General features: G+C 41.1%; 1 protein-coding gene across 3 annotated transcripts in view; it reads right to left on the reverse strand.

Annotated features, from left to right (window-relative positions):
• Positions 1-24,795, reverse strand: part of LOC124865681 (thrombospondin type-1 domain-containing protein 7A) — a 305,007-nt gene that overhangs the window by 20,042 nt on the left and 260,170 nt on the right. For all 3 annotated transcript variants that reach the window (XM_047360998.1, XM_047360996.1, XM_047360997.1), the window contains 6 exons: positions 22,255-22,370; positions 21,714-21,831; positions 20,308-20,453; positions 15,615-15,789; positions 4,573-4,746; positions 963-1,061 (listed from right to left, as the gene is read on the reverse strand). In XM_047360998.1, the coding sequence (XP_047216954.1) occupies positions 963-1,061; positions 4,573-4,746; positions 15,615-15,789; positions 20,308-20,453; positions 21,714-21,831; positions 22,255-22,370 (828 nt within the window). The remainder of the gene's footprint in view (positions 1-962; positions 1,062-4,572; positions 4,747-15,614; positions 15,790-20,307; positions 20,454-21,713; positions 21,832-22,254; positions 22,371-24,795) is intronic.

The following is a 24,795-nucleotide window of genomic DNA, read 5'->3' on the forward strand; positions in this document are numbered from 1 at the left end:
AAATACATGTCAGAAGATACTAACTGTAATAAAAGCAGTAATAAAAACTAATAAATCTGAAAGGGGACAGGAAGAGCATTTGGTATCCATTTAAACCTGTAGATTTATTCTCTTCATTTTATTTAAAATGCAATTTAGTTCTACTGAAAATATTATCCCACTGTTGCAATTGAACTTACCCTAGGTCATTTATGTAGCACCACTCCAAAACAAACAGAAAATATATAGAACAAGTAAGTGGGTTCTGTTTATTCAACCGTATTGGTAGAGTAAAAGAAACAGACAAAATATGTCCTTTTTTTTACAATTTGAGATGATTTCCTAAAGAAACTTACTGCAAAATAATTAGAATGCCAACAAAGCCTGACATTATATTTATATTTGTGTCAAAAATATAGTTTTATCTTCAAATCACCATGAAGATAAGATTTCTTATATGTTGAGGTTTTACTTTGTAATGTGAAGGACTGAGTCCTAAGAATTTCGATGCAGCAAAGATATTTCATTGTTACTTGTACATGATAGTAAAGGTTGAGTTATGAATCAAAAGTACTGTCCAGCTTCAGCTTTCTCTCTCTCCTGAATGCTGGACATCTCAATGGTGTTATTTGTGTATAATTGTTTGATTTATGCCTTAAAATAAATCCAAATCCAATCTTTGTGTTCCAGACTGTAATTAATCTGCGACTTTCTCAACAGATGTCAAATTTGGTGCTTTTGCTCAAATGTATCTTGCAGTATGTTTAATTAAAATGACCATGTTCAAAATGTATATATATATATATGCAAGGCATTGTGTGTTGATGGGAGGCAATAATAATTATTCTTGCAGTCTGCCACACATTTTGTCAATATTGAGTATACTAATACGAATAATACGTTTGAGTACAATCATGCTATAAAAAGTACATCCCTAGTGGGTCGCAAACTGAATGTTTCCAAACACCTGTAAACTTTCTTACCGGTGACGTTGAGTCCGTCTGAGCGTTGACACCAGATAACTGGAGGGTTGGAGTTTGGACGGCTGCTGCTGAACCACTTGTACTCGTAACAATCGCCTCCTGCAAATAAAATACAGAAAGGGTCAGCATCTGTAACCACAGCAGTCTGGAGAGCATTAATCATATGTGCAGCATATTAATAAAGGAGCAGCTATGTTATTTTCACATAATATGCTGCTGTCACATATTGTCCAGTTAAAGGTTTTTAATCTTCAATGAGAGCTTTTGCTTAATAACTTTCTATCAATGTTATAACTTTATCCATATATCCATCAAGGCAGTAAATTACTATTTCTCTCTGGAGTCCTGAGTAACCAATCATCATTGCAGCCAATTTAGCTCTGTAAATGAACAATTTCACTTTGAACAAAAGAAAGATCTGCTCTCCGCAGGCCTGGGTACAGTATCACTGCTTCAGTCGCCACTGCGGCTCTATCGCCGCCTTTCACAGGATGATTTGTCTGTGGCTGACAACTTCATCCTTAATGCGCTCGACTTTTCTCATTTCTCCAGTTTTTTCTTGCTCTACTGCTAAAGACATTTTTCAGATGTGTGAAGTTATCACTGATTCACTCACCACAGCTGGCACTTCCCATCATCTTTTACCTACAGATTGGAGTTTTACTAATAACATTTCTCAGACGAAGAGCACAAATTATTTCTAAGGGCAGAAAACAAATGTGAGTGAGGTGGGGGTAGACGTGAGATGCTCTTAAAGGGCAAAGAAATCTGAAAGATGTTGACTTTTATCAACAAATGACTTGCCACATGATAAACACACTGCACATCAGCTTTTACACCATGGTTTGTCTGTCACACAACGAGCGACGTCCCAGCAGCAGAAAGGCTCCAACTGGGATTCGAACTCAAACTTCTTAATGCAAGGCAGTAGCAATTTAATCTGTGCCAAAACAGGCAGGATGTGTTACTGTTTCCATAAGAAAATTTATATTTTGAGTGTGGGTAAACATTTAGATCAACAAGTCTTCCATTTTAATAATAGACATATTTGCATTTTTAACAGCATCTTGTTCTGTTTTTGTTGCATCTTTTTTTTTTTGTTGCCACAAATGTATATTAATCAAACAAAAATAATCTCACTTAAACCTTCTGTTAGTCTAGAAATCTTTTATTCCTGGCATGTTCAGTTATTGCAGTCTTATTTTTTTTTTAATCACAGCTTTAGTTTCTCATCCCTAAACCATCTGAAGTTTTTATGTCTCCCAGCTGTGAGTAGTTTTTTTTATCCTACTGAAGTTGCTTGCATGCAGGGGAAATACTCTGATCTGCTATTCTACTATTATGGCTGCAGAGGCATAACATAGTAGGAATTAATATGCCGTAAACGTATGCAAATGGGACAAAGCTTTGGTTTTGTTTTTCTCATGTGAGCATCCCATCAAACCACCATTTCCTTCTTTTTGCCCGTCGCCACCCTCTTCCTTCCACCGCCCTCACTCATCTTGGCAGGGTCTCTCCTCCCCCCTCTGGGCCTTGAGTGATGCTGTGAAATCAGGTCAGGATAGCGAAGGCTGCTGTGGAGCTGTGTATAGTAGCCAAAGAGGGAAGTGTGGAGGAGTGGGATGCCAGGGTGGGAGGAGGAGATGCATGGGGGAGTGGACTTTGCTCTGCAGACCTCACCTATAGCAGCTGTATATGTTAAAGATTCACAGCCCATCAACACCAAGCAGCAGAGATCACAACCATATTTGAATGTGAAGTTTTCTCAATTTGGAGATCTGATGCAAAATTCCCATCTGGAAAACCATTAATTAACCAACTTGCAGAAGGAAAACAAGGTGAAAGCTTTTCTATTTGTCCTGGTTATATCTGGGGCAAAGTACCAAAAGCTGCACTCCCGGATAGCGCTGCTGCCTCCTGGTGAGGAAAATCTCTACCTGATTCCAGTCTTGAGCACAAATTGAACATTTTTCCTGTGGGCTTCTACTGGTGTCCCAGATTCCTCCAACATGCAGGTTCAGAGAGAAAGAAGAAAGAAAACCCTGCAGGTGTCTCTCTGCATTTGCCCTTAGATGAATTGACAAACTGACCGAAGCCTTCAGCCTGTAATGACCTGCGACCGACTTCAGCTTTCCTTTTCTCTTGTAGAATAGAAGCTGCGTGTTTGTAGTAAGTGGAAGTCTGTATTATTGAAAGATGCCCAGCAGAAGTTTTTCTGTAGACAGTACCTTCATAATTTGTTGTGTAGCAACCACAAACCTCATTGTATTGCATAATTGTGAAGGGAGTGAAAAGGACATGTTGGTTTGGGCATCCAGATTTATTTTCTTGTCCATTCTTCTATGCGGAAATAGCTCAAACAGATTGCCCGGAGAACAACTGTGAACAGCAGTCTTGCCTGGGAGTTAGGTGCAATTTTACAAAATAGGTGCATTTCTAATTAAATAAAAAAACTGGATTTACTGAATGACTTGATTTCAGACAGTGATTGATTGCACACTATGTTATGTGGGAGTATTAAAGGCAGCTGAATACAAAAGCCCCACACTATTCAAATTTGACTTACTTTTGACAAGCATGTGTTATTTGTCTTTCACTCCAGTTATGCACTACCTTTTATTGGATGGTCACATAACATAAAATACATTAATGTTTGTAGCTGTAATGTGACACAGTGGGGGAAGCACGTTCTTATGGCACCAAATTCACAGTCACAGAGTTGGAAAAAGGTAGTGAAACAAAATAGCCACAATTAGCAGGATGTAGGCGACAAACAAGTGGGTAAATGTATGAAATGTCTGTGTTTTTGGTCTGCAGGATGCAGACATATCTGGGTCTAACCTGGGATCTATTTGCTCAGTTAAGGCTTATTATTTTCATTGACACAGACTGATAGGGTCCCTAAGGTCAAAAAACGGCATATCTGAGCCATTTGTGCTACCATTCCACACAGAACACGAATCGCCAATAAAATGTAAAAGCTGAAGTGCTTGTTTTTGGACATAAAATGTTATAAACAAAATAAAAAAATATAATTTTACTTTGTTTTATATTATTTCTTAAAACATTTTTTTTTTTGTGTGATTATTATAGTAATTAATAAGGGCAAAAGATAGATTTAGGCAGTTTTAGGGGGTACAGTGGCCCTGAGTGGTCAAGACAATGCTTCACAAATCCCAGATTGAGTTAAGAATACACAGGAATGCCTAAGAATCAATAAGGATTCGGTTAATACCAAAGCATGAAGTAAGAATTTGTTCCAAATTAACGAAAATGTTTTGGATTCAGTTCTGCACCAAACTTTTTAACTGCTCAAAACTTTTGCCACAAATTCCAGATGGCTCAAGAATTTCAAGAACTGATGAATAATAAAATACGAATCAGTTACGAAAACAGGAACTTATAACGATTTAACTAAAAATCTTAAGATTTTGACATTCTTGGCAATTCGTTTTATTCGTTTTCAGTGTAGAAAAGCGGCTTTAGACGGCAGCAGCCACTTTAGTCAGCAATGTGAGCCAGAAAAAGCACCACCCCAGAAAGGTTTACAGGTCAAGTTTTTCTTTCACTTCACAAGCCTTCTGGCCAGCATGGAGAAATGTTTTCTTACCTGTGCAAGGTTGCGACTCCCATGCCTGATCTGGACATAGCTGCAGGTTTTCAGGCTCCTGGGCCAATACGGCTCGTGAACGGGCCTGAATGGAACCAAAGTCTACACCGGCTCCTTTCACACAGATGTTGACACATGAACTCCAGTCAGACCACTCCATTAGGTAGCATTCACCTGCAGCAGAGAAGAGACAGTATATGTAACTGTGACTGAAGAGAATCTCATGTACAGGGGTTTCACTTGACAGTTCTGATTTACAACATATGGGGAATTATTTTATTTGAGTTTAATTCTATTAAATCATCACTTTAGTGATTAACCAAAATTTAAAAAATGTATTTGCAGCTACACCATAGATATTTTCTGGCAGTTTTTAGCAGCCTTTAACATTCAGACAGTTTTATTATTGTATATTATTGTTGTTGTAAAAAACCTGACATTTTCTGGTAAAATCTTTTGACAAAATTTGATATCAGCAAAAGCAATTAAACTGTACAAACCTTTACACAATATTTACATAATCAATGTATGAAGAGCTTCAAAACTCAAATTCATCTAGATTAATAGACTAATATGATTATCCTGCAGCTATATCCAACAATAGTGACCTTTCTTTAAGAAAAAAGCTGTTTTAGTTGTGTAAACACACTTTACAAACTTTGCATTTAGTTTTCTGCACCACAAAATCACACTCATAGTTTAGCTTCTTTAACAAAACAGCCGAAATTCACCAAAAATAAAAACATAACGAGGAACGGATCATACAAAGAAAAATCCCAGGTGAGAGACTGTTAAAAAACACCACACTGTAAAATGTTTATGTCTCTTAACTTCCAAAGCTGCCTTAAAACTATGAGTAATGTCAACTTTCTGATTTGCATGGACTAAACTAATTAAATTCTAACTATTTACTATTCCACGCTTTAATGTATTTAACCACTGTTTCATAAAGTCACACCAAGTTTTTGGTGATCACCCACCCCGCCTTTGATCTGAACTACATTACCCATTTTTTCTGCTAACAAATCCTTCCTGCTGCCACAGCTTTACTAATAAATAACTTATCGGTTCACATAGTAAACATCCAACGGGGCTGTCTGAGCCATCACCTCTGCTTAGTTGTGAAGTTGTTAGCAACTTTCTAGTAAAATAACTGTTTTAATGCATCTTAAATCTTTACAATTAAACATGGAAACAAGTGAGCTCATCCCCTTAAGGTTGTAGCATCACACCGCTTTGTCGCACAAATTACAATTTTTAGGCCCGGGCACCAAAGGCGTTATTGAAACAGCAGAGTTCGTTATTCCAGTTGAAAGAAATTCTTTATTTAATATGCATTTCAGTTTCTTACATTGATCATTAGATGCATAAAACAGTTAGGAACAAAATAATAATAAACACATTGCCTTCAGAACTGAAACAGCACCCAAATTTAATGCACAGATCAGAAAAAAGTGGTGCAAAAACAAATTGCTCAGGCGGAGGAGATCAGCATAATCTGAGAATTCACAACATTTCATCCATTGTGGTGTTTTTATTAAAATCTCTTTAAGCTGCAATGATTTAATGATGATTTTTCTTTTCTTTTTGCAATAAGCCAAATATTTCTGCAGTACAGCTTTGGTGTGGGTGTTCGCAACATTTTTGTCAAAGAAATGCTTTACCAGTTTATCAAGGTAAAAATGTGCGATATGTTTGGATGTTTGTCTGCTAGGTGTGCAGAATGTGGGTTTAGATATTGTATCATATGACTGAAATGCTTTGCAGAAATTTGGGTGAAGGTATTTTAAGATGGAGGGGGGTTTGGTTTGGATTTGATCAAAGCTGACATCTGCAGCTCATCAAACAGTTGGGGAAAAAGAACATGCTGTTGGTTGAAGATGGCAATTTATAAAGGAAATTAATTTTATTTTTTGTGAGTTGGGAGATGCACCCAGGTTGAGTTCCCAGACTAACCCCCAGCCATGCACAAAAAATAGCTTGGCTTTCTTTTACCCTAACCCTGAATCACATTCCCTGAGTAGAAAACCGTCTGAGCTTTAGATTACAGTTTGATATTTCAGTGCTCCTGCAGTTTGGCAGAGAGGGGATGGACTCGCTTGTTATCTAGGGCAGCTTCTCAGCGTTTTCCATCTCTGGGAGCAGCAGTTATGTGATGAGCCGTTTTTTCTGAAACCAAATTGAGAAATTCATCTGTGGAAACACTCCTAGCATACAAACCTGTAAAAAATTAAATTATTTCAAACTGAGATACTTTTAAATGAGCTGTGGGTTGAATAAAGGGTAACTTGTTTTCCCTTCTGCATGATGAACAATCAGTTCTGACACACAGCACTTTGAAAATGAACTCAACATTTGTACTCTGTCTTTCTGGTAGAGGCAAATAAAAATAATCCCTCCTTCAGAGACTGCTGATACTGAATAACAGCTTTATGAAAATACACAGTTTTTATCTGGCTGGATCATAAACTAGGGGATAAGTTCCTTTTTTTGTCTTTTAGAAATGTTATAGATTTGGCCTATTTAGTAAAAAGAAGTGTCTCCTATCTACAGCAGTCTTTGGGTGCAGCTGCTGAAAATAAAGAGCAATGCTGCAGTTGTGAAAAGTGAGTCACTGGATTTATCAGGGTTCCTACATGGTCTGGAAAAGTCCTGAATAGGATTTAATTTGATTTAGGGATTTTTATGATCTGAATAAATATGGGAAAGAAAAAGTATCAACAAATGTTTGCATTTTCAGACTTTGTTTCCAGTCTCGTCTAAAACTTGTCTGTCTTCCCATCTGTCCATCCGGCCGTCCATCCGTCATCCATTCATCTGGCCAACTGTATCTATGAGTCCAATTGTCTGTCCTTCAATTTTAATTCCTTTATCCATCTTTCCATTCATCCAAATCTTCTATCTAGCCATTCACCCATCTTGCAATCCCTGTATCCAATGATCCTTCAGTCAATCCATCTGTCCATTGTTCATGCATTTATCTGTTTTTAATCCATCCTTCCTTCCTTTTTGTCTTTGTTTTGGCTTGTTCCACATTTAAAACATTACAGCTGTTGAAAAATCTGCAAAAAATTCAAAGTAAACTTTTGTATTCATACCTAAAAAGTTGTCTGAAAAGACTGTGAACGTGATGTTTGAATCAGTTGATTGCAGAAGATTCCAAGGTATGACAAAAAATGGTTTGAATTGTTTTTAAATTTGGACAATTTTTGCAAAAAAATAGCAAGTTTGTACTGTGTATCATTTTATTTACAGCCATAAATCCTAAAAGCTGGAACAGATGTCCTACATAGCCTGCAGACTGTGCAGGGACCTGATCAGTGACCGAAATAAAAAAAGAAAAAGGGCATCCTTTACAGGTCGATTATGGACCGGCATTGCCAGGTTTGTGGGTTTGTCACCAACTGGGGCAACTCATGCTGAAAATGTGTCCACACATGGCACACTAACACATTCCCTGTGAAATGCACTGCAATGAGTACGCTCTGTTGACTGCTATGTATACAGGTCCTTCTCAAAATATTAGCATATTGTGATAAAGTTCATTATTTTCCATAATGTCATGATGAAAATTTAACATTCATATATTTTAGATTCATTGCACACTAACTGAAATATTTCAGGTCTTTTATTGTCTTAATACGGATGATTTTGGCATACAGCTCATGAAAACCCAAAATTCCTATCTCACAGAATTAGCATATTTCATCTGACCAATAAAAGAAAAGTGTTTTTAATACAAAAAACGTCAACCTTCAAATAATCATGTACAGTTATGCACTCAATACTTGGTCGGGAATCCTTTTGCAGAAATGACTGCTTCAATGCGGCGTGGCATGGAGGCAATCAGCCTGTGGCACTGCTGAGGTCTTATGGAGGCCCAGGATGCTTCGATAGCGGCCTTTAGCTCATCCAGAGTGTTGGGTCTTGATTCTCTCAACGTTCTCTTCACAATATCCCACAGATTCTCTATGGGGTTCAGGTCAGGAGAGTTGGCAGGCCAATTGAGCACAGTGATACCATGGTCAGTAAACCATTTACCAGTGGTTTTGGCACTGTGAGCAGGTGCCAGGTCGTGCTGAAAAATGAAATCTTCATCTCCGTAAAGCTTTTCAGCAGATGGAAGCATGAAGTGCTCCACAATCTCCTGATAGCTAGCTGCATTGACCCTGCCCTTGATAAAACACAGTGGACCAACACCAGCAGCTGACACGGCACCCCAGACCATCACTGACTGTGGGTACTTGACACTGGACTTCTGGCATTTTGGCATTTCCTTCTCCCCAGTCTTCCTCCAGACTCTGGCACCTTGATTTCCGAATGACATGCAGAATTTGCTTTCATCCGAAAAAAGTACTTTGGACCACTGAGCAACAGTCCAGTGCTGCTTCTCTGTAGCCCAGGTCAGGCGCTTCTGCCGCTGTTTCTGGTTCAAAAGTGGCTTGACCTGGGGAATGCGGCACCTGTAGCCCATTTTCTGCACACCCCTGTGCACGGTGGCTCTGGATGCTTCTACTCCAGACTCAGTCCACTGCTTCCGCAGGTCCCCCAAGGTCTGGAATCGGCCCTTCTCCACAATCTTCCTCAGGGTCCGGTCACCTCTTCTCAATGTGCAGCGTTTTCTGCCACACTTTTTCCTTCCCACAGACTTCCCACTGAGGTGCCTTGATACAGCACTCTGGGAACAGCCTATTCGTTCAGAAATGTCTTTCTGTGTCTTACCCTCTTGCTTGAGGGTGTCAATAGTGGCCTTCTGGACAGCAGTAAGGTCGGCAGTCTTACCCATGATTGGGGTTTTGAGTGATGAACCAGGCTGGGAGTTTTAAAGGCCTCAGGAATGTTTTGCAGGTGTTTAGAGTTAACTCGTTGATTCAGATGATTAGGTTCATAGATCGTTTAGAGACCCTTTTAATGATATGCTCATTTTGTGAGATAGGAATTTTGGGTTTTCATGTGCTGTATGCCAAAATCATCCGTATTAAAACAATAAAAGACCTGAAATATTTCAGTTAGTGTCCAATGAATCTAAAATATATGAATGTTAAATTTTCATCATGACATTATGGAAAATAATGAACTTTATCACAACATGCTAATATTTTGAGAAGGACCTGTATATCAGATGGGAAAAATCAGTGCAGAACAGGACCAAATATGTTAATTAATCTGTACACAAAAGTGATATATATGTCACGTTTAGTAACCTATAACCCATTTACAAAATACTTCACTTTTGGGTTTAGGGCCAAAGGTGCCGTAAAGCTAGAATTTTGTAGGGGTTAGCTGGCTCTGTGGTTTGAGGATGGGGTGTAGGATGACAGATGATCTGCCTTATTTTTTGTCCAAACCCAAAGACATAACACACTGCGACATTGTGCTGAGAGATACCCATCAGTTCTCACCATTAACACACACTGGACCAGCTGCACTAAAATGCAGCAACTCAGAACAAGTCACTGAATTTCAGCCATGGCAGGTGGAGGTGGTCAGAGGTGGTATGTTACTTGCATCGCTTGTTAATAATAAAAGACAGAGGCATATATTTTAACGTGCATCACACGCCTCTGACACATTTTACCCTTAGTGATCAATATTGACCCTGTTGAGTTCCACTCAAAGTCTGTAGCTTCATGAAGCTGGGTTTATCATAAAAGCTCACCTCTGTGTGGGACCTGGCTAGTTCGAGTTCTGACTCATGAATAACCACAGTAGTATAAAGAGGGGCCCACTTTGACACTGAAGGACCTAAGGTTCCTCATGAGGTAAAGTCCTCTCTGTCTCTTTTTTTATATAGTTTAACTCCTCTGTCTCCAGTCCAGCTGATTTTGTGATAACACTAAAAGGCTACAGTGCCTTGCGAAAGTACTCGGCCCCTTGAACTTTTCAACCTCTTGCCACATTTCAGGCTTCAAACATAAAGATATAAAATTCAAAATTTTTGTGAAGAATCAACAAGTGGGACACAATCGTGAAGTGGAATGACATTTATTGGATGTGTCAAAAAAACTGAAAAGTCAGGCGTGCAATATTGTTCGGCTCCCTTGTGTTAATACTTTGTAGCGCCACCCTTTGCTGCAATTACAGCTGCAAGTCTCTTGGGGTTTGTCTCTATCAGTTTTGCACATCGAGAGACTGAAATTCTTGCCCATTCTTCCTTGCAAAACAGCTTGAGCTCAGTGAGGTTGGATGGAGAGCGTTCGTGAACAGCAGTCTTCAGCTCTTTCCACAGATTCTCGATTGAATTCAGCTCTGGACTTTGACTTGGCCATTCCAACACCTGGATACGTTTATTTGTGAACCATTCTATTGTAGATTTGGCTTTATGTTTTGGATCATTGTCTAGTTGGAAGATAAATCTCTGTCCCAGTCTCAGGTTTCTTGCAGACTCCAACAGGTTTTCTTCCAGAATGGTTCTGTATTTGGCCCCATCCATCTTCCCATCAATTTTGACCATCTTCCCTGTCCCTGCTGACGAAAAGCAGGCCCAAACCATGATGCTGCCACCACCATGTTTGACAGTGGGGATGGTGTGTTCAGGATGATGAGCTGTGTTGCTTTTACGCCAAACATATCGTTTGCATTGTGGCCAAATAGTTAAATTTTGGTTTCATCTGACCAGAGCACCTTCTTCCACATGTTTGGTGTGTCTCCCAGGTGGCTTGTGGCAAACTTTAAACAAGACTTTTTATGGATATCTTTGAGAAATGGCTTTCTTCTTGCCACTCTTCCATAAAGGCCAGATTTGTGCAGTGTACGACTGATTGTTGTCCTATGGACAGACTCTCCCACCTCAGCTGTAGATCTCTGCAGTTCATCCAGAGTGATCATGGGCCTCTTGGCTGCATCTCTGATCAGTCTTCTCCTTGTTCAAGATGAGAGTTTAGAGGGACGGCCGGGTCTTGGTAGATTTGTAGTGGTCTGATACTCCTTCCATTTCAGTATGATTGCTTGCACAGTGCTCCTTGGGATGTTTAAAGCTTGGGAAATCTTTTTGTATCCAACTTTTTAAACTTCTCCGCAACAGTATCTCGGATCTGCCTGGTGTGTTCCTTGGTCTTCATGATGCTCTCTGTGCTTTGAACAGAATCCTGAGACTATCACAGAGCAGGTGCATTTATATGGAGACTTGATTACACACAGGTGGATTCTATTTATCATCATCATCAGTCATTTGGGACAACATTGGATCATTCAGAGATCCTCACTGAACTTCTGGAGTGAGTTTGCTGCACTGAAAGTAAAGGGGCTGAATATTATTGCACGCCCCACTTTTCAGTTTTTTATTTGTTAAAAAAGTTTGAAATATCCAATAAATTTCATTCCACTTCATGATTGTGTCCCACTTGTTGTTGATTCTTCACAAAAATCTTTTAATTTATATCTTTATGTTTGAAGCCTGAAATGTGGCAAAAAGTTGAAAAGTTCAAGGGGGCCGAATACTTTCGCAAGGCACTGTATATCTACCTGAGTCTTAATCACCTGCAAGGTTTCCTGAATTTTAGAGCACCAGTTTCACTTCAGTTGATTTTAAAGAATTCATAAAATACAGTATGTGGAATGACTAAAAACTAACTGTAAATTTAATGAAAAAGTGTGTCCCCATTTGACTTTAGTCTGGGGAGCAGCATATGTTGCATGAAGTAATTCTGAAGCTTCATTCATCCATTTTTATCTGAAGTTCCTTTTGTACAATATTCCAGTTTATGCATAGTATTACATGTTATATGTTTCTTGTAGAACTATTGCTAACGTATTATTTTAGGTTTTGACTGCAATGAAAACTAAAAATGCATATAACAAGGGAGTTAGGACATGCCTTGTGATCGATACAGCTTAAACATTCCGAGTTTGATTAGAATATCCAATTTCTACTTCTAATTCTCGAACAACCAATTGCTGCAATGCAGTAAAGAACAAAACAAATGTCTTTCCTACAAAGATTATCATCTTTAGCCTAACGTCTTACATTTAGCTGATGTTTTAGGTTACCCTGTATATGCTCATAAAGTGCATATATAACACCCCCTTTCCAAGCAGTTTTAGGATCAGCAAAAAACAGGAAAAAGCCAACAGGAAACAACAATTTTAGCAATCTCACAGGGCTTGTGTTTACCCTGGCATCACAAGGAGAATGCAAATTAAGGTTGAAGCTTTTGGTTTGCTTTCACTTTTCAACTGACATTATCAGCAGTAACAAATATGTCTTGGAGACACATGGAAAGATACTTTACCTATCAGAGAAAGAAAACATGGAATTAACTGCAGAAGCTCTTCCATAAAAATATTCGTCTGTATAAACCTGGCTTTACAGCAAGTGAAATAAGTACTGAACACGTCAACGTTTTGTCTCAGTAAATACAGTATCTCACAAAGGTAAGTACACCCCTCACATTTTGGAAATATTTCATTATATCTTTTCATGGAGCAACTCTGAATATATGACACTGTGATACAATGTAAAGTAGTCAGTGTACAGCTTGTATAACTGTAGATTTGCTGTCCCCTCAAAATAACTCAACACACAGCCAAATAATGTCTAAACCGTTGGCAACAAAAGTGAGTACACCCCCAAGTGAAAATGTCCAAATTATACCCAATTAGCCATTTTTCCTCCCCAGTGTTATGTGACTCGTTAGTGTTACAAGGTCTCAGGTGTGAATGGGGAGCAGGAGTGTTAATTTAGGTGTTATCAGTCTCTCATACTGGTCACTGGACGTTCAACATGGCACTAATGGCAATGAACTCGGAGAATCTGAAAAACAGAAACTTTTGCTCCACATAAAGATTCCCAGCACCCTGAAACTGAGCTGCAGCACTATGGCCAAGACCACACAGCTTCAACAGGACAGGTTCCACAGACTCGCCATGATCAACCATAGAAGTTGAGTGAATGTGCATGTGCTCAGATATGTGTCATATCCAAAAGTTGTGTTTTGAAAATAGATGTATGAGTGCTACCAGCTGTGGAGGGCTACAGTTCATTGAGGGAACCATGAATGCCAACATGTACTGTGACATACTGAAGCAGAGCATGATGACCTCTGCCTTGCTGAAGAAACTAAAGGTGCTGGACTGGTCAAGCATGTCTACAGACCTGAACCCTATTGAGCATCAGTGGGGCATCCTCAAACTAAAGGTGGAATAGCACAGAGTCTATAACATACACCAGCTCCATGATGTTATTATGGATTATTTATAGAGAGGAAAGGACGTTTACACTGTTATACAAGCTGTGGAGTGACTATTTTACATTGCATCAAAGTGTCATATCTTCACTGTTGCCCCATAAAGTATATAATAAAATATCCATCCATCCAATTTGTGGTTTTTGGGAAGTTTTGTATTTAAAATGTGAAGGAATCCCATCATTTTAAGTGTTTTAATCATTTTGCCTCAATGAACTCTTTGCTGCCAAAATGGAGCCAATAGAAATGCAGATGTCAAATATTTAATTTAGATTTGCATCTCAGTTGAGAGGTGGTCCAAACATACAGTAAAATCCACATGAAGCAAAAAAAAACAGCTATTCACAGAGGCGCCCCTGGCTTGGCAGGACAGCTCAGCACACTAATAACATCTGCTGCTAAGAGATCTGTGAGGAATCATCAGATGGCTGCTCAAGCGAACACCTAGGTATGTGTCACACTTTTCTTGGGCGGCTCACTGCAAGGTGGCAGGCTGTGTTTCAGGTGATTTAAACATCCTGACTACAGCAAAGCAATGTGACAAAAACTAGGAGTAAATAGAGCCAAATATATATAGTTATCAAGATTTGAATTATTGCAACAGGAGACTATAAGGTGGCCTGAGCTGCTACATAGGCTACCACTAAAAGTATAAAATGATATCAGTTTATTTTGCCTTTAGCTCAGTTTTTATCTCTATATTTTAGGCTTCATAAATAGGTACTCAGAGCTGCTGTGTATTGCATCTATCCTGTGATTAAAGTATTTCAAGTTGCTTTTTGGAATAAACCAGAGATATTCAGAAGACAGCGCACACAATCTGATTATGAATCTGAGTTTATCCACAGTCGCTGATCACACATGCTCCCCACAGTGAGAGACGTTCTGATGGAGACATGTCACAGCTGGTAATGTGAAGGAAAGGATTGCAGTAGAGAGTCTGGTTAAGATGCAGAAAAACATGCTGTGGAATTGACTGATTCAGCTGCAGCTTGTTTATACCAGTTAGGTGTCGGTACCAATGCGCATGTGAATGTTTTCACAGAATCAAGCAGCAAGTAGGAAACAAAACACAGATCAGCAGCAAACAGTGTGAAACAGCAAGTTAGTCAGCATGCACATTAGCCAACATTAAATGATCTGAATAATCTACTGCTGCAGTTACACTTCAGATTTTACTCCCGAGCTACCTACTAAACCTCTGAAGGTTGAGAACAATTTGTTTGCAGACATTTAGACTCTGATGACGCTTTCGCTGGAGAAAATCCAGAAGATTTCAGATTTGCAGTTCATTTGCAAAACACAGCAAGTCTGCCCAGTAATCTTTTACCAAAGTCATACATCAGTGAACGACTGTGAATTGCAACTTTGACATTCTCTACTATTTTAAAGACATACAATTTCTATGACTTAAGGCACTAATTTACAAGAATAAGGTAGTTTAAAAGAAAAGGGTTAAAAGTTTTAGGGAATAAAGTTTTAAAATTATGAGAAAGAAAAATTTGCATTTTCTGATATTTCAAATTTATTTTGACTAAGTTGTGAATTTACAAGAATGACATCAACATTTTTTTCACTGTATTAGTCTTAAATTCTGAAAGGGAAAAAAAATCTAAGGAAAATAAAACAGTGTTCATTTCAGATAAAAATAAAGGAACTACAAAAGTATGTGTATTCACATTGTACCTTTATTGCTGTCATAAATAGTACTGCTATTAATATTCTGATCATATGCTTGTCCTATCAACCTGAAACTATGGAGTATTGGGTTGAGACAATAACCCTCAGCTGCATCAATATGATAAAGGCTTCAAGTATTAATCATATCACCCATATTTTTGAACAGTAATATGTCACCTGGACATGGGAGGGTGCAGGCTTCTTTCAGTATGATTTTCCTGTCTCCATTGATGGCCAACTCCAGGGTGTTGCACAGCTCCTCGTCCACCATGCTGCTCTCGCCGTCGCTGGACCCGTCTGACACAAAGCAGGACAGGTTCCTGTAGCGTGTGCCGTGTCCACACACCACACTCTGAGTAAAGATGAAAAAACGCAATAGGCTATAAGTTACCACAGCTGCTGAGTAACAGATTAATACTAAAGGATTGGAGTTTGCAGACAAATGCTGTTTAAGTGGAGATTCTTTTAGTTTCAACAACCTTTAGGTGTTAAGGGATTTTTACCACAGGAGTCCTGATCAAAATTTATTTTAGAACCAATAGAGTAAGCCTTTATTAGCCATGTTTCTGGTAACTTTGGCCTTTCTGTTTTATTTATTTTCACTTCTGCTGCCAAACACAGATGGCAATTTTACCGTGATGTTTTTTTCAGTTGTGTTCAAGAAAGACATCTGGCATTTAGTTTATGTATTTCCCATGTAGATTTAAACAAGGATATCTGACCTTTTAACAATCTTACTCCAAGTGGCAACATATTATTTAAATGCTCAGTTATAAAGTGCCCACCAAAGGTTTTCATATTCATTGAAGTTGAACCCATTTTATCTCAGATTAAAATCAAAGCACAAAGTAAACTAAAGTTTTTCTTTGGACTTTGGCTGCACACAACTGATTAAAACGGTTAATAAGAAGATCAGTTTATCGTCAGACTCTGCAGAGCCTGGTAATGACTCATTCATTCAAATCAGTGGTTCTGAACAAGTTCGTTCGTTCGTCGTCTTCCGCTTATCCGGGACCAGGTTGCGGGGGCAGCAGACTCAACAGAGACGCCCAGACGTCCCTCTCTCCAGACAACCTATTCCAGTTCCTCCAGGGGGAGCCCAAGGCGTTCCCAGGCCAGCCGAGAGACATAGTCCCTCCAGCGTGTCCTGGGCCGTCCCCTGGGCCTCCTCCCGGTGGGACGTGCCTGGAACACCTCCCGAGGAAGGCGTCCAGGAGGCATCCGGTATAGATGCCCGAGCCACCTCAACTGGCTCCTCTCGATGTGGAGGAGTAGCGGCTCTACTCCGAGCCCCTCCCGGATGGCCGAGCTCCTCACCCTATCTCTAAGGGAGTGCCCGGCCACCCTACGGAGGAAACTCATTTCAGCCGCTTGTATCCGGGATCTCATTCTTTCGGTCATGACCCAAAGTTCATGGCCATAGGTGAGGGTAGGAACGTAGACCGACCAGTAAATTGAGAGCTTTGCTTTTCGGCTCAGCTCTCTCTTCACCACAACGGACCGGCACAGCGCCCCCATTACTGTGGCAGCCGCACCGATCTGTCTGTCGATCTCCCGCTCCATTCTTCCCTCACTCGTGAACAAGACCCCGAGATACTTAAACTCCTCCACTTGAGGCAGGAACTCCCCTCCAACCTGAAGAGGACAAGCCACCCTTTTCCGGTCGAGAACCATGGCCTCGGACTTGGAGGAGCTGATCCTCATCCCAGCCGCTTCACACTCGGCTGTGAACCGCCACAGCGCATGCTGTAGGTCTTGGCTAGAGGGGGCCAGCAGGACCACATCATCTGCAAAAAGAAGAGACGAAATCCACTGGTCCCCAAACCCGACCCCCTCCGGCCCTTGTCTGCGTCTAGAAATCCTGTCCATAAAAGTTATGAACAGGACCGGTGACAAAGGGCAGCCCTGCCGGAGTCCAACATGCACTGGGAACAGGTCCGACTTAGTGCCGGCAATGCGGACCAAACTCCTGCTCCGCTCGTACAGGGACCGGATGGCCCCTAGTAAAGGGCCCCCGATTCCATACTCCTGGAGCACCCCCCACAGGGCATCATGAGGGACACAGTCGAATGCCTTCTCCAGGTCCACAAAACACATGTGAACCGGTCGGGCAAACTCCCGTGAACCCTCGAGCACCCTGTAGAGGGTATAGAGCTGGTCCAGTGTTCCACGGCCGGGACGAAAACCACACTGCTCCTCCTGAAGCTGAGGTTCGACTATCGGTCGGACTCTCCTCTCCAATACCCTGGCGTAGGCCTTACCAGGGAGGCTGAGGAGTGTGATCCCCTTGTAGTTGGAACACACCCTCTGGTCCCCCTTTTTATGAAGGGGGACCACCACCCCAGTCTGCCAGTCCAGAGGCACTGTCCCTGACCGCCACGCAATGTTGAAGAGACGTGTCAACCATGACAGCCCTACAACATCCAGAGACTTGAGGTACTCAGGGCGGATCTCATCCACCCCCGAAGCCTTGCCACCGCGGAGCTTTTTAACCACCTCGGTGACTTCAGCCTGGGTGATGAAAGAGTTCAACCCCGAGTCCCCAGCCTCTGTTTCCACCACGGAATGCGTGATGGTAGGATTGAGGAGATCCTCGAAGTACTCCTTCCACCGCCCGATAATGTCCTCAGTCGAGGTCAGCAGTCTCCCGCCCCCACTATAAACAGTGTTAGTGAAGCACTGCTTCCCACTCCTGAGGCGCCAGACGGTTTGCCAGAATCGCTTCGAGGCCAACCGGTAGTCCTTCTCCATGGCCTCACCGAACTCCTCCCAGGTCCGAGTTTTTGCCTCTGCCACAGCCCGGGCCGCAGCACGCTTGGCCTCACGGTACCCGTCAGCCGCCTCAGGAGTCCCACAAGCCAACCACAGCCGATAGGACTCCTTCTTCAGCTTAACAGCATCCCTTACTGCCGGTGTCCACCACCGGGTTCTGGGATTGCCGCCGCGACAGGCACCGCAGACCTTACGGCCACAGCTACGGGCAGCAGCATCGACAATAGATGCGGAGAACATGGTCCACTCGGACTCTATGTCTCCAACATCCCCCGGGATTTGGTCGAAGCTCTCCCGGAGGTGGGAGTTGAATACATCCCTGGCCGAGGGCTCTGCCAGGCGTTCCCAGCAGACCCTCACTATGCGCTTGGGCCTGCCAAGTCTGTCCGACTTTCTCCTCCTCCAGCGGATCCAACTCACCACCAGGTGATGATCAGTGGACAGCTCAGCCCCTCTCTTCACCCGAGTGTCCAAAACATGCGGCCGAAGGTCTGATGATATGACAACAAAGTCGATCATCGACCTCCTGCCTAGGGTGTCCTGGTGCCAAGTCCACTGATGGACACCCTTATGTTTGAACATGGTGTTCTTTATGGACAATCCGTGACTAGCACAGAAGTCCAATAACAAAACACCACTCGGATTCAGATCGGGGAGGCCATTCCTCCCGATCACGCCTCTCCAGGTGTCACTGTCGTTCCCCACGTGGGCGTTGAAGTCCCCCAGCAGAATAATGGAGTCCCCGGGAGGGGCACTATCCAGCACCCCCGACAGGGACGCCAAGAAGGCCGGGTACTCTGCACTGCCACTCGGCCCATAGGCTGAAATGATAGTCAGAGACCTCTCCCCAACCCGAAGGCGCAGGGATACGACCCTCTCATCCACTGGGGTAAACCCCAACACGAGACGGCTGAGCTGGGGGGCAACAAGCAAACCCACACCAGCCCGCCACCTCTCCCCGTGGGCCACTCCAGAGTAGAACAGAGTCCAACCCCTCTCAAGGAGATGGGTTCCAGAGCCCACGCTGTGCGTGGAGGCGAGCCCGACTATTTCTAGTTGATATCTCTCGACCTCCCGCACAAGCTCAGGCTCCATCCCCCCCAGCGAGGTGACATTCCATGTCCCTAGAGCCAGCCTAAGCATCTGGGGATCGGGCCGCTGAGGTCTCCACCTTCGTCCGCCACCCAATCCTCTTTGCACCGGTCCCTCACGGTTCCCCCTGCAGGTGTTGGGCCCACTGGGGGATGGCCTCGCGTCTCTCGTTCGGGCTTGGCCCGGCCGGGTCCCGCGAGGAGCAACCCGGCCACTAGGCGCTCTCCGACGAGTCCCGACCCCAGGCCTGGCTCCAGGGTGGGACCCCGGCTCCGCCGTACTGGGCGACGTCACGTGCCTCGATATTTTATTCTTCATGAGGGATTCTTGAACCACTCTTTGTCTGACCCATCACCTAGAGCCTGTTTGCCATGGGAGACCCTACCAGGGGCATTTAGGCCACAGACAACAAAGCCTCTAGGCTGAACAAGTGAAATCTCTAAATTAAGGATATCAATCTCCAGTCCTTGAGGGCCAGTGTCTTGCAACGTTTAGAAGTTTTAAAAAGCCTGGGGAATGATCTGTTCAATTGAATAAGTTGTTTTGACCCTCTAAAACAAGCAGGACACTGATGTGAGAGGAACAAAATGGACACAGCTTGTCTAAGTATAATAGAAATGACTGTGCATTCCTCCTTTATAAAACATAGCAGAAGACATTTTTTATTCTTCTGATCTTAAGACACACAGCTCAAAAGGAAGAGTTCTAGTTGCCAATTTTCTTGGCAAAGTTATAGGTTTTTACTAATGTTTCGGCATTAAATATGCATTAGATTGATTTTTACTGTCCATCTAGCAGAATAACAGTATGAGTGGTAATATGATGAGGTCGTTCATCAATACTGAAGACTATTATTTTTTGAGGAATCACCCCTTTGGCTCCAGCCATCCTGCTTATTGATCTCAGAAAACAGAGTTGCATTCCTTTGTTACTGCCAGAGGTTGATGCACTTACTAAGATTTAATATCTGTGGATTGCAGTACATTGTAATGATTTATTGACGCACCTCAACCCGACACTCAGACCAGGGGCTGTACTGCCATCTGTAGCAGGGTCGGACAGGGCAGGGCTTCCACTGTTCCATCTGTGAAGGACACGGCCGGCCGTCGCCCTTTGAGGCTTGAACCACAGAGCGCTGCCTTCGCATCTTACCTGGAGAGAAAAATAACATTTTCTCTGTGTTGCTTTTTTTATTGAGACATTTCATGTATTTTGAAGCAAGTATATTTTTTGCATCTTTGTGTTTTACACAGAAATATGTAAATTATGCAAGATTGAAGCACTCTTCTTTGAGCTCAATAAATGAAACGCAAACAGTTTTAGCACATGCAGCAACCTTTGTGGTTTGCTGCACAGCAGTCTTTCTTTCCCTTTGTAAACAACTAATTTTAAATGCATGTGCATGCTTTTGTTTTGAATGTATTAAATTAATCTCACTGTGAACGACAGCACTTCATTTAATAGAGCAGTGTTTTACTAAACGGCCTAAAATGCTACTCTTTTGCTCTGATATCTTGATTGGTTCTTGGTCAACCTGAGTGAAATGGCTTTTATTCCACATCAATCAGCAATCCCTGTCTGGATAAATTTGATGCATCACATGTACTTAGCTTGTTTGATCCGAGTGCAGAATGGATGTGATGAATTAGCTGTAGGACTACACAGAAGTTCTTTCACTGACATTTCCAAATTCAACCCTGCTGTACTGTCTCCTTTAAACCACCCACTCTCAAAATTTCACAACCCTCCTTTTGTTGCATATTCCACTTTTATTTCCACACAGCTTTCCCAGCAATCCTCTCACCCTGGAATGCACCTCTGCCATCATGCACCATCTTTCAACCTATCCTCTGCGCACCCCCCACACACACACACACCCACACACCCTCACACACACACGCAGTCAAAGCTCATATCCAATTCCAACAAGAGAGCCTCCCACAGGCTCACAGAAACATTTCAAATCAGCCTCTTCCTGCTCATGCTTTGTTCACTTCGGGAAAACCTTTGTATTTTTTCCATGGGATTCCTAAAGCGCAAAGGAACAGGAAAACACAAAGGCAGATGCAATCCAATGTATGAAATCTCAGAACACCAAGGGTCAGGCAACAGCAGCACTGATGCCCTCTGGTAATTGTCAAATAACTGCTCTCTCCTAAATACAAACATTCTCCTCTTATTTCATTGCGTATGAGTTTTTTTTATGACGGGTGTCCCCGGTGGAAGCAGGATGTCGTTAATGTGGAACTGTTGAAGTGATCATAATTGTTCTACTGAGCTGGATTCTAAAAAAAAACAGGATTTATTTAGAAGGAACCGCTCAATGTGTGCAGTCTGGTTTTAGGAATTGCAGAGAACATCACATATAGCCCGTTGATACAAAAACTGTATCTGTTCAACAATAAATCTCACCTTCTAGTCCACAGGTTTGCGAACACTCAGACCACGTCGACCACTCCGACAGCTGGCAGTTGACAGGACACTCAACTGTACAGGAGATGTTCATCTGCCAGTTCTTCTCCAAACTCAGCTGAAACATTAGTTAGAAATGCAAAGCACGATACATCATTAAACAAAATCCACATCAGAGCTGTTCCTAAGGAGAAGTTAGAGTTTCAGATACGGTCACTCCTGAAGGTTTATATTATGGAAAAAAGCAATCCACGGGACGGCTTGAGGACAGGGGAGGAGAAGTATCAAAACATGCAAAAATATTCTGACACAAAGCATATGCTGAGAATGAACGATAGTTTAAAGAGGTTTGGTCACAGTCTGCTGGCTTAATGTTACACGGAGCTGAGAAGCACTTAAACAATGAAATTCTCAGCTTTGACCCACAACAATCTCAGTGTGAGAAACTAAATATTTTATGGTTAAGTATTCAGGCCTAATCATACTGGAAGAGTAAAGTAATACATTTTAATTTGTGAAAGAAAATTACTGCCTGTCTCACCTCCTCGCAGAATTTAATATCTACAGATTTGCCATCACTGCGAACGCAGTCGAGCATCCGGGTTTTGATACCGCTTCCACAAACAGCGTTCGGGCTCAGCTGACAAGTGCTCCAGTCTGAAAAAAATAAAGAAATAATATCTGATGTCAGCTAAACCAAAACACACCACGGGACCCTCTGGATGCCAAGCTGAAATATTCGTTTAAGAATTAAACCTTTTAAGTGTTAATTTATCAATGATGAAAATATTTTTGATTAAAGGAAAAAACAAAAAAACATTTTAGGGTCTCGTTGTGCTGAAGAAACCTTGTCGGAAAAACCTGCTCAGGATAAACTTAAAATCTTTTTAACTTTTACCAATTTTTACTAATAAATACTTTCTCCCAATAAGGGCTATATGAAACATGTTTTAGTGTTCCGAGGCATTTTTCTTTTTAATTATATTAAAAACTGGTGTTGTGTTTCCATAACAATGCCTTATATATTTACATGAATGTTTTTATCATTCACACAGAACAAGATTTAACTGAGAACATTTATCCGTTCTGCATAGTTTTCCTGCTTTAAATCTGTTCCTCGAACTTTATTTTATTTTATGTTTGGTTTAACTGTTGATAAGGTTCTTTTGGCTTCACTCCACACAAGAAGAAAAACATGTTTTTCTTCTCGGTGCATTTCTCTTTAGTCCTTCCCACACAGATATCATTTTTCATGCCAGAAAAGACTTGGATGACAGTAGAAGTATTAAAACAAAAATAAAAATACCGTGTTTTTTTAATCAAGAACAGAGATGCCACAGTGATCCATTTTCCAGCTGTGTGTTCAGCCAAGCCAGAATGTTGTGTTGCTATGACAATAAATAAATGATATTATTTGATAAATACTTTTATTCTTTTGAATCTGTCAAAATACAACAGGATTGTTTCCTTCAAGCCTTCCTAACATTTGTTTGCTGACCAAAACTTAGAAAAACTTTGACTTTCTTTGAGCCGAGAGATATATACAAATATATTTTAAATTCCTTGAACAGGTTTTCCCTCAAATCAAATCAACAGCTAGCCCAGGGAAGGTGTTCGAGCTGGTTCTTTAATCACAGCAAAAAACCAGAGTGATTTTTGACAACCAGAGAGCTAGTTCAAACTTTGACATTATCAAAGAGTCCAGAAGGAAGATGACATTTTCAGAAGGTTCAAAATATAACCTACTGGTTAGTTAAAACAATAGTTAAAAGAAAATGAATTCTGAAATTAACTGGCCAGCAAAGAGAAGCCAAACCTTGAGTTATGTTGGCACTTTACTTTAAACTAGTAAATTAAATTGCAACTGCCTTTTACTGAGTCTGAAGTTGACCTAACAGCTGGTTTGATAAAACAGGTAAGACGGCAATTTATTCAGGCAAGTTGAATTAAAAACATGGATAATTGTCTTCAGATTAACTTTTGCACCAGTAGTCTGAGTTTACATTTCCATGAAGAAAGAAAATCTGAATCAAGTGTTTGGAAAGATGTTGAAATCAACAATAACACTGAAATGTAGACAGTACCTTTTAACACAGAGATAAATGGATCAGAGGCAATGATGAAGTTTCTGTTTAATCAGTGTTTACCTGAAGAAAAATATCATTAGTCATTGCTTGATTTCTGTCAGGAAGTCAATTAAACTAGAAAATGTATGATTTTCAGAACCCACAAATGAACAGTACAACAAAATGTCATCAGCATAGAGCTGATGATAGATTTATATAATCTGTCCCACCTGAAGTATACAAAGTGAGAAGAGGGCCCAGAACAGCACTTTAGGAATGCAATTTGACAAAGCTATTTCAAATGTGACCCGATTCACACAGACAGTAAAAGATCTGTCAGAAAGGTATATTTTAAAGCATTGATTAGGCCACTGATCAACAGTATTGAAAGCCGGAAAGAGGTTCAATAAAACCAAAACTGCCCTAACCTCCCAAATCTCCTGCCCTAAGAATACCACTGGAGGCTTTAAATAAAGTAGCTTTTGTTGAATGGGAACAAAAGAAGGAAATTTACCCTTTAGTTCACGCTTAAAACATTTCTGTGACATATGTATTTAAATTCCTGAAATCAGGTATTTAGATATTGGCCGGTAACTTTAGATAATATTAGTCCAAATATTTGTTTTCAGTACTCAACAAAAGCTAGTTTAAATTATCTGGGAACAGAGCCACTTACACAAAGGCAGATTGTGATGTATGTTTCCTACTTTCAAGATTGTTTTTTTCTGGCTCTGGTACATATTTGCTCTTTAAAGTTGTAATTATCTTGTTCTTATTAAAAAAAAAAAAAAGTATAAAACAAGTAGCTCTACATGCCCTTTGTCCTTTTTAGCATTCATATCTCACACTGCTTGAATATATTTCAGGTTTTCATATACCTCAAAGGATTGTCACACAGACGTTTTAAAAGTGTATAGATTTAGCAGAAAAAGAAGACATGTCTTAGAATTCAGCAGGTGGTCACTATTGATTTTACCTCCCTGCGTGCATGCAGAGATGAAAAGCAGGTGAGAAGG

Source organism: Girardinichthys multiradiatus, chromosome 3, assembly GCF_021462225.1.
Source record: "Girardinichthys multiradiatus isolate DD_20200921_A chromosome 3, DD_fGirMul_XY1, whole genome shotgun sequence".
Taxonomy (NCBI): domain Eukaryota; kingdom Metazoa; phylum Chordata; class Actinopteri; order Cyprinodontiformes; family Goodeidae; genus Girardinichthys; species Girardinichthys multiradiatus.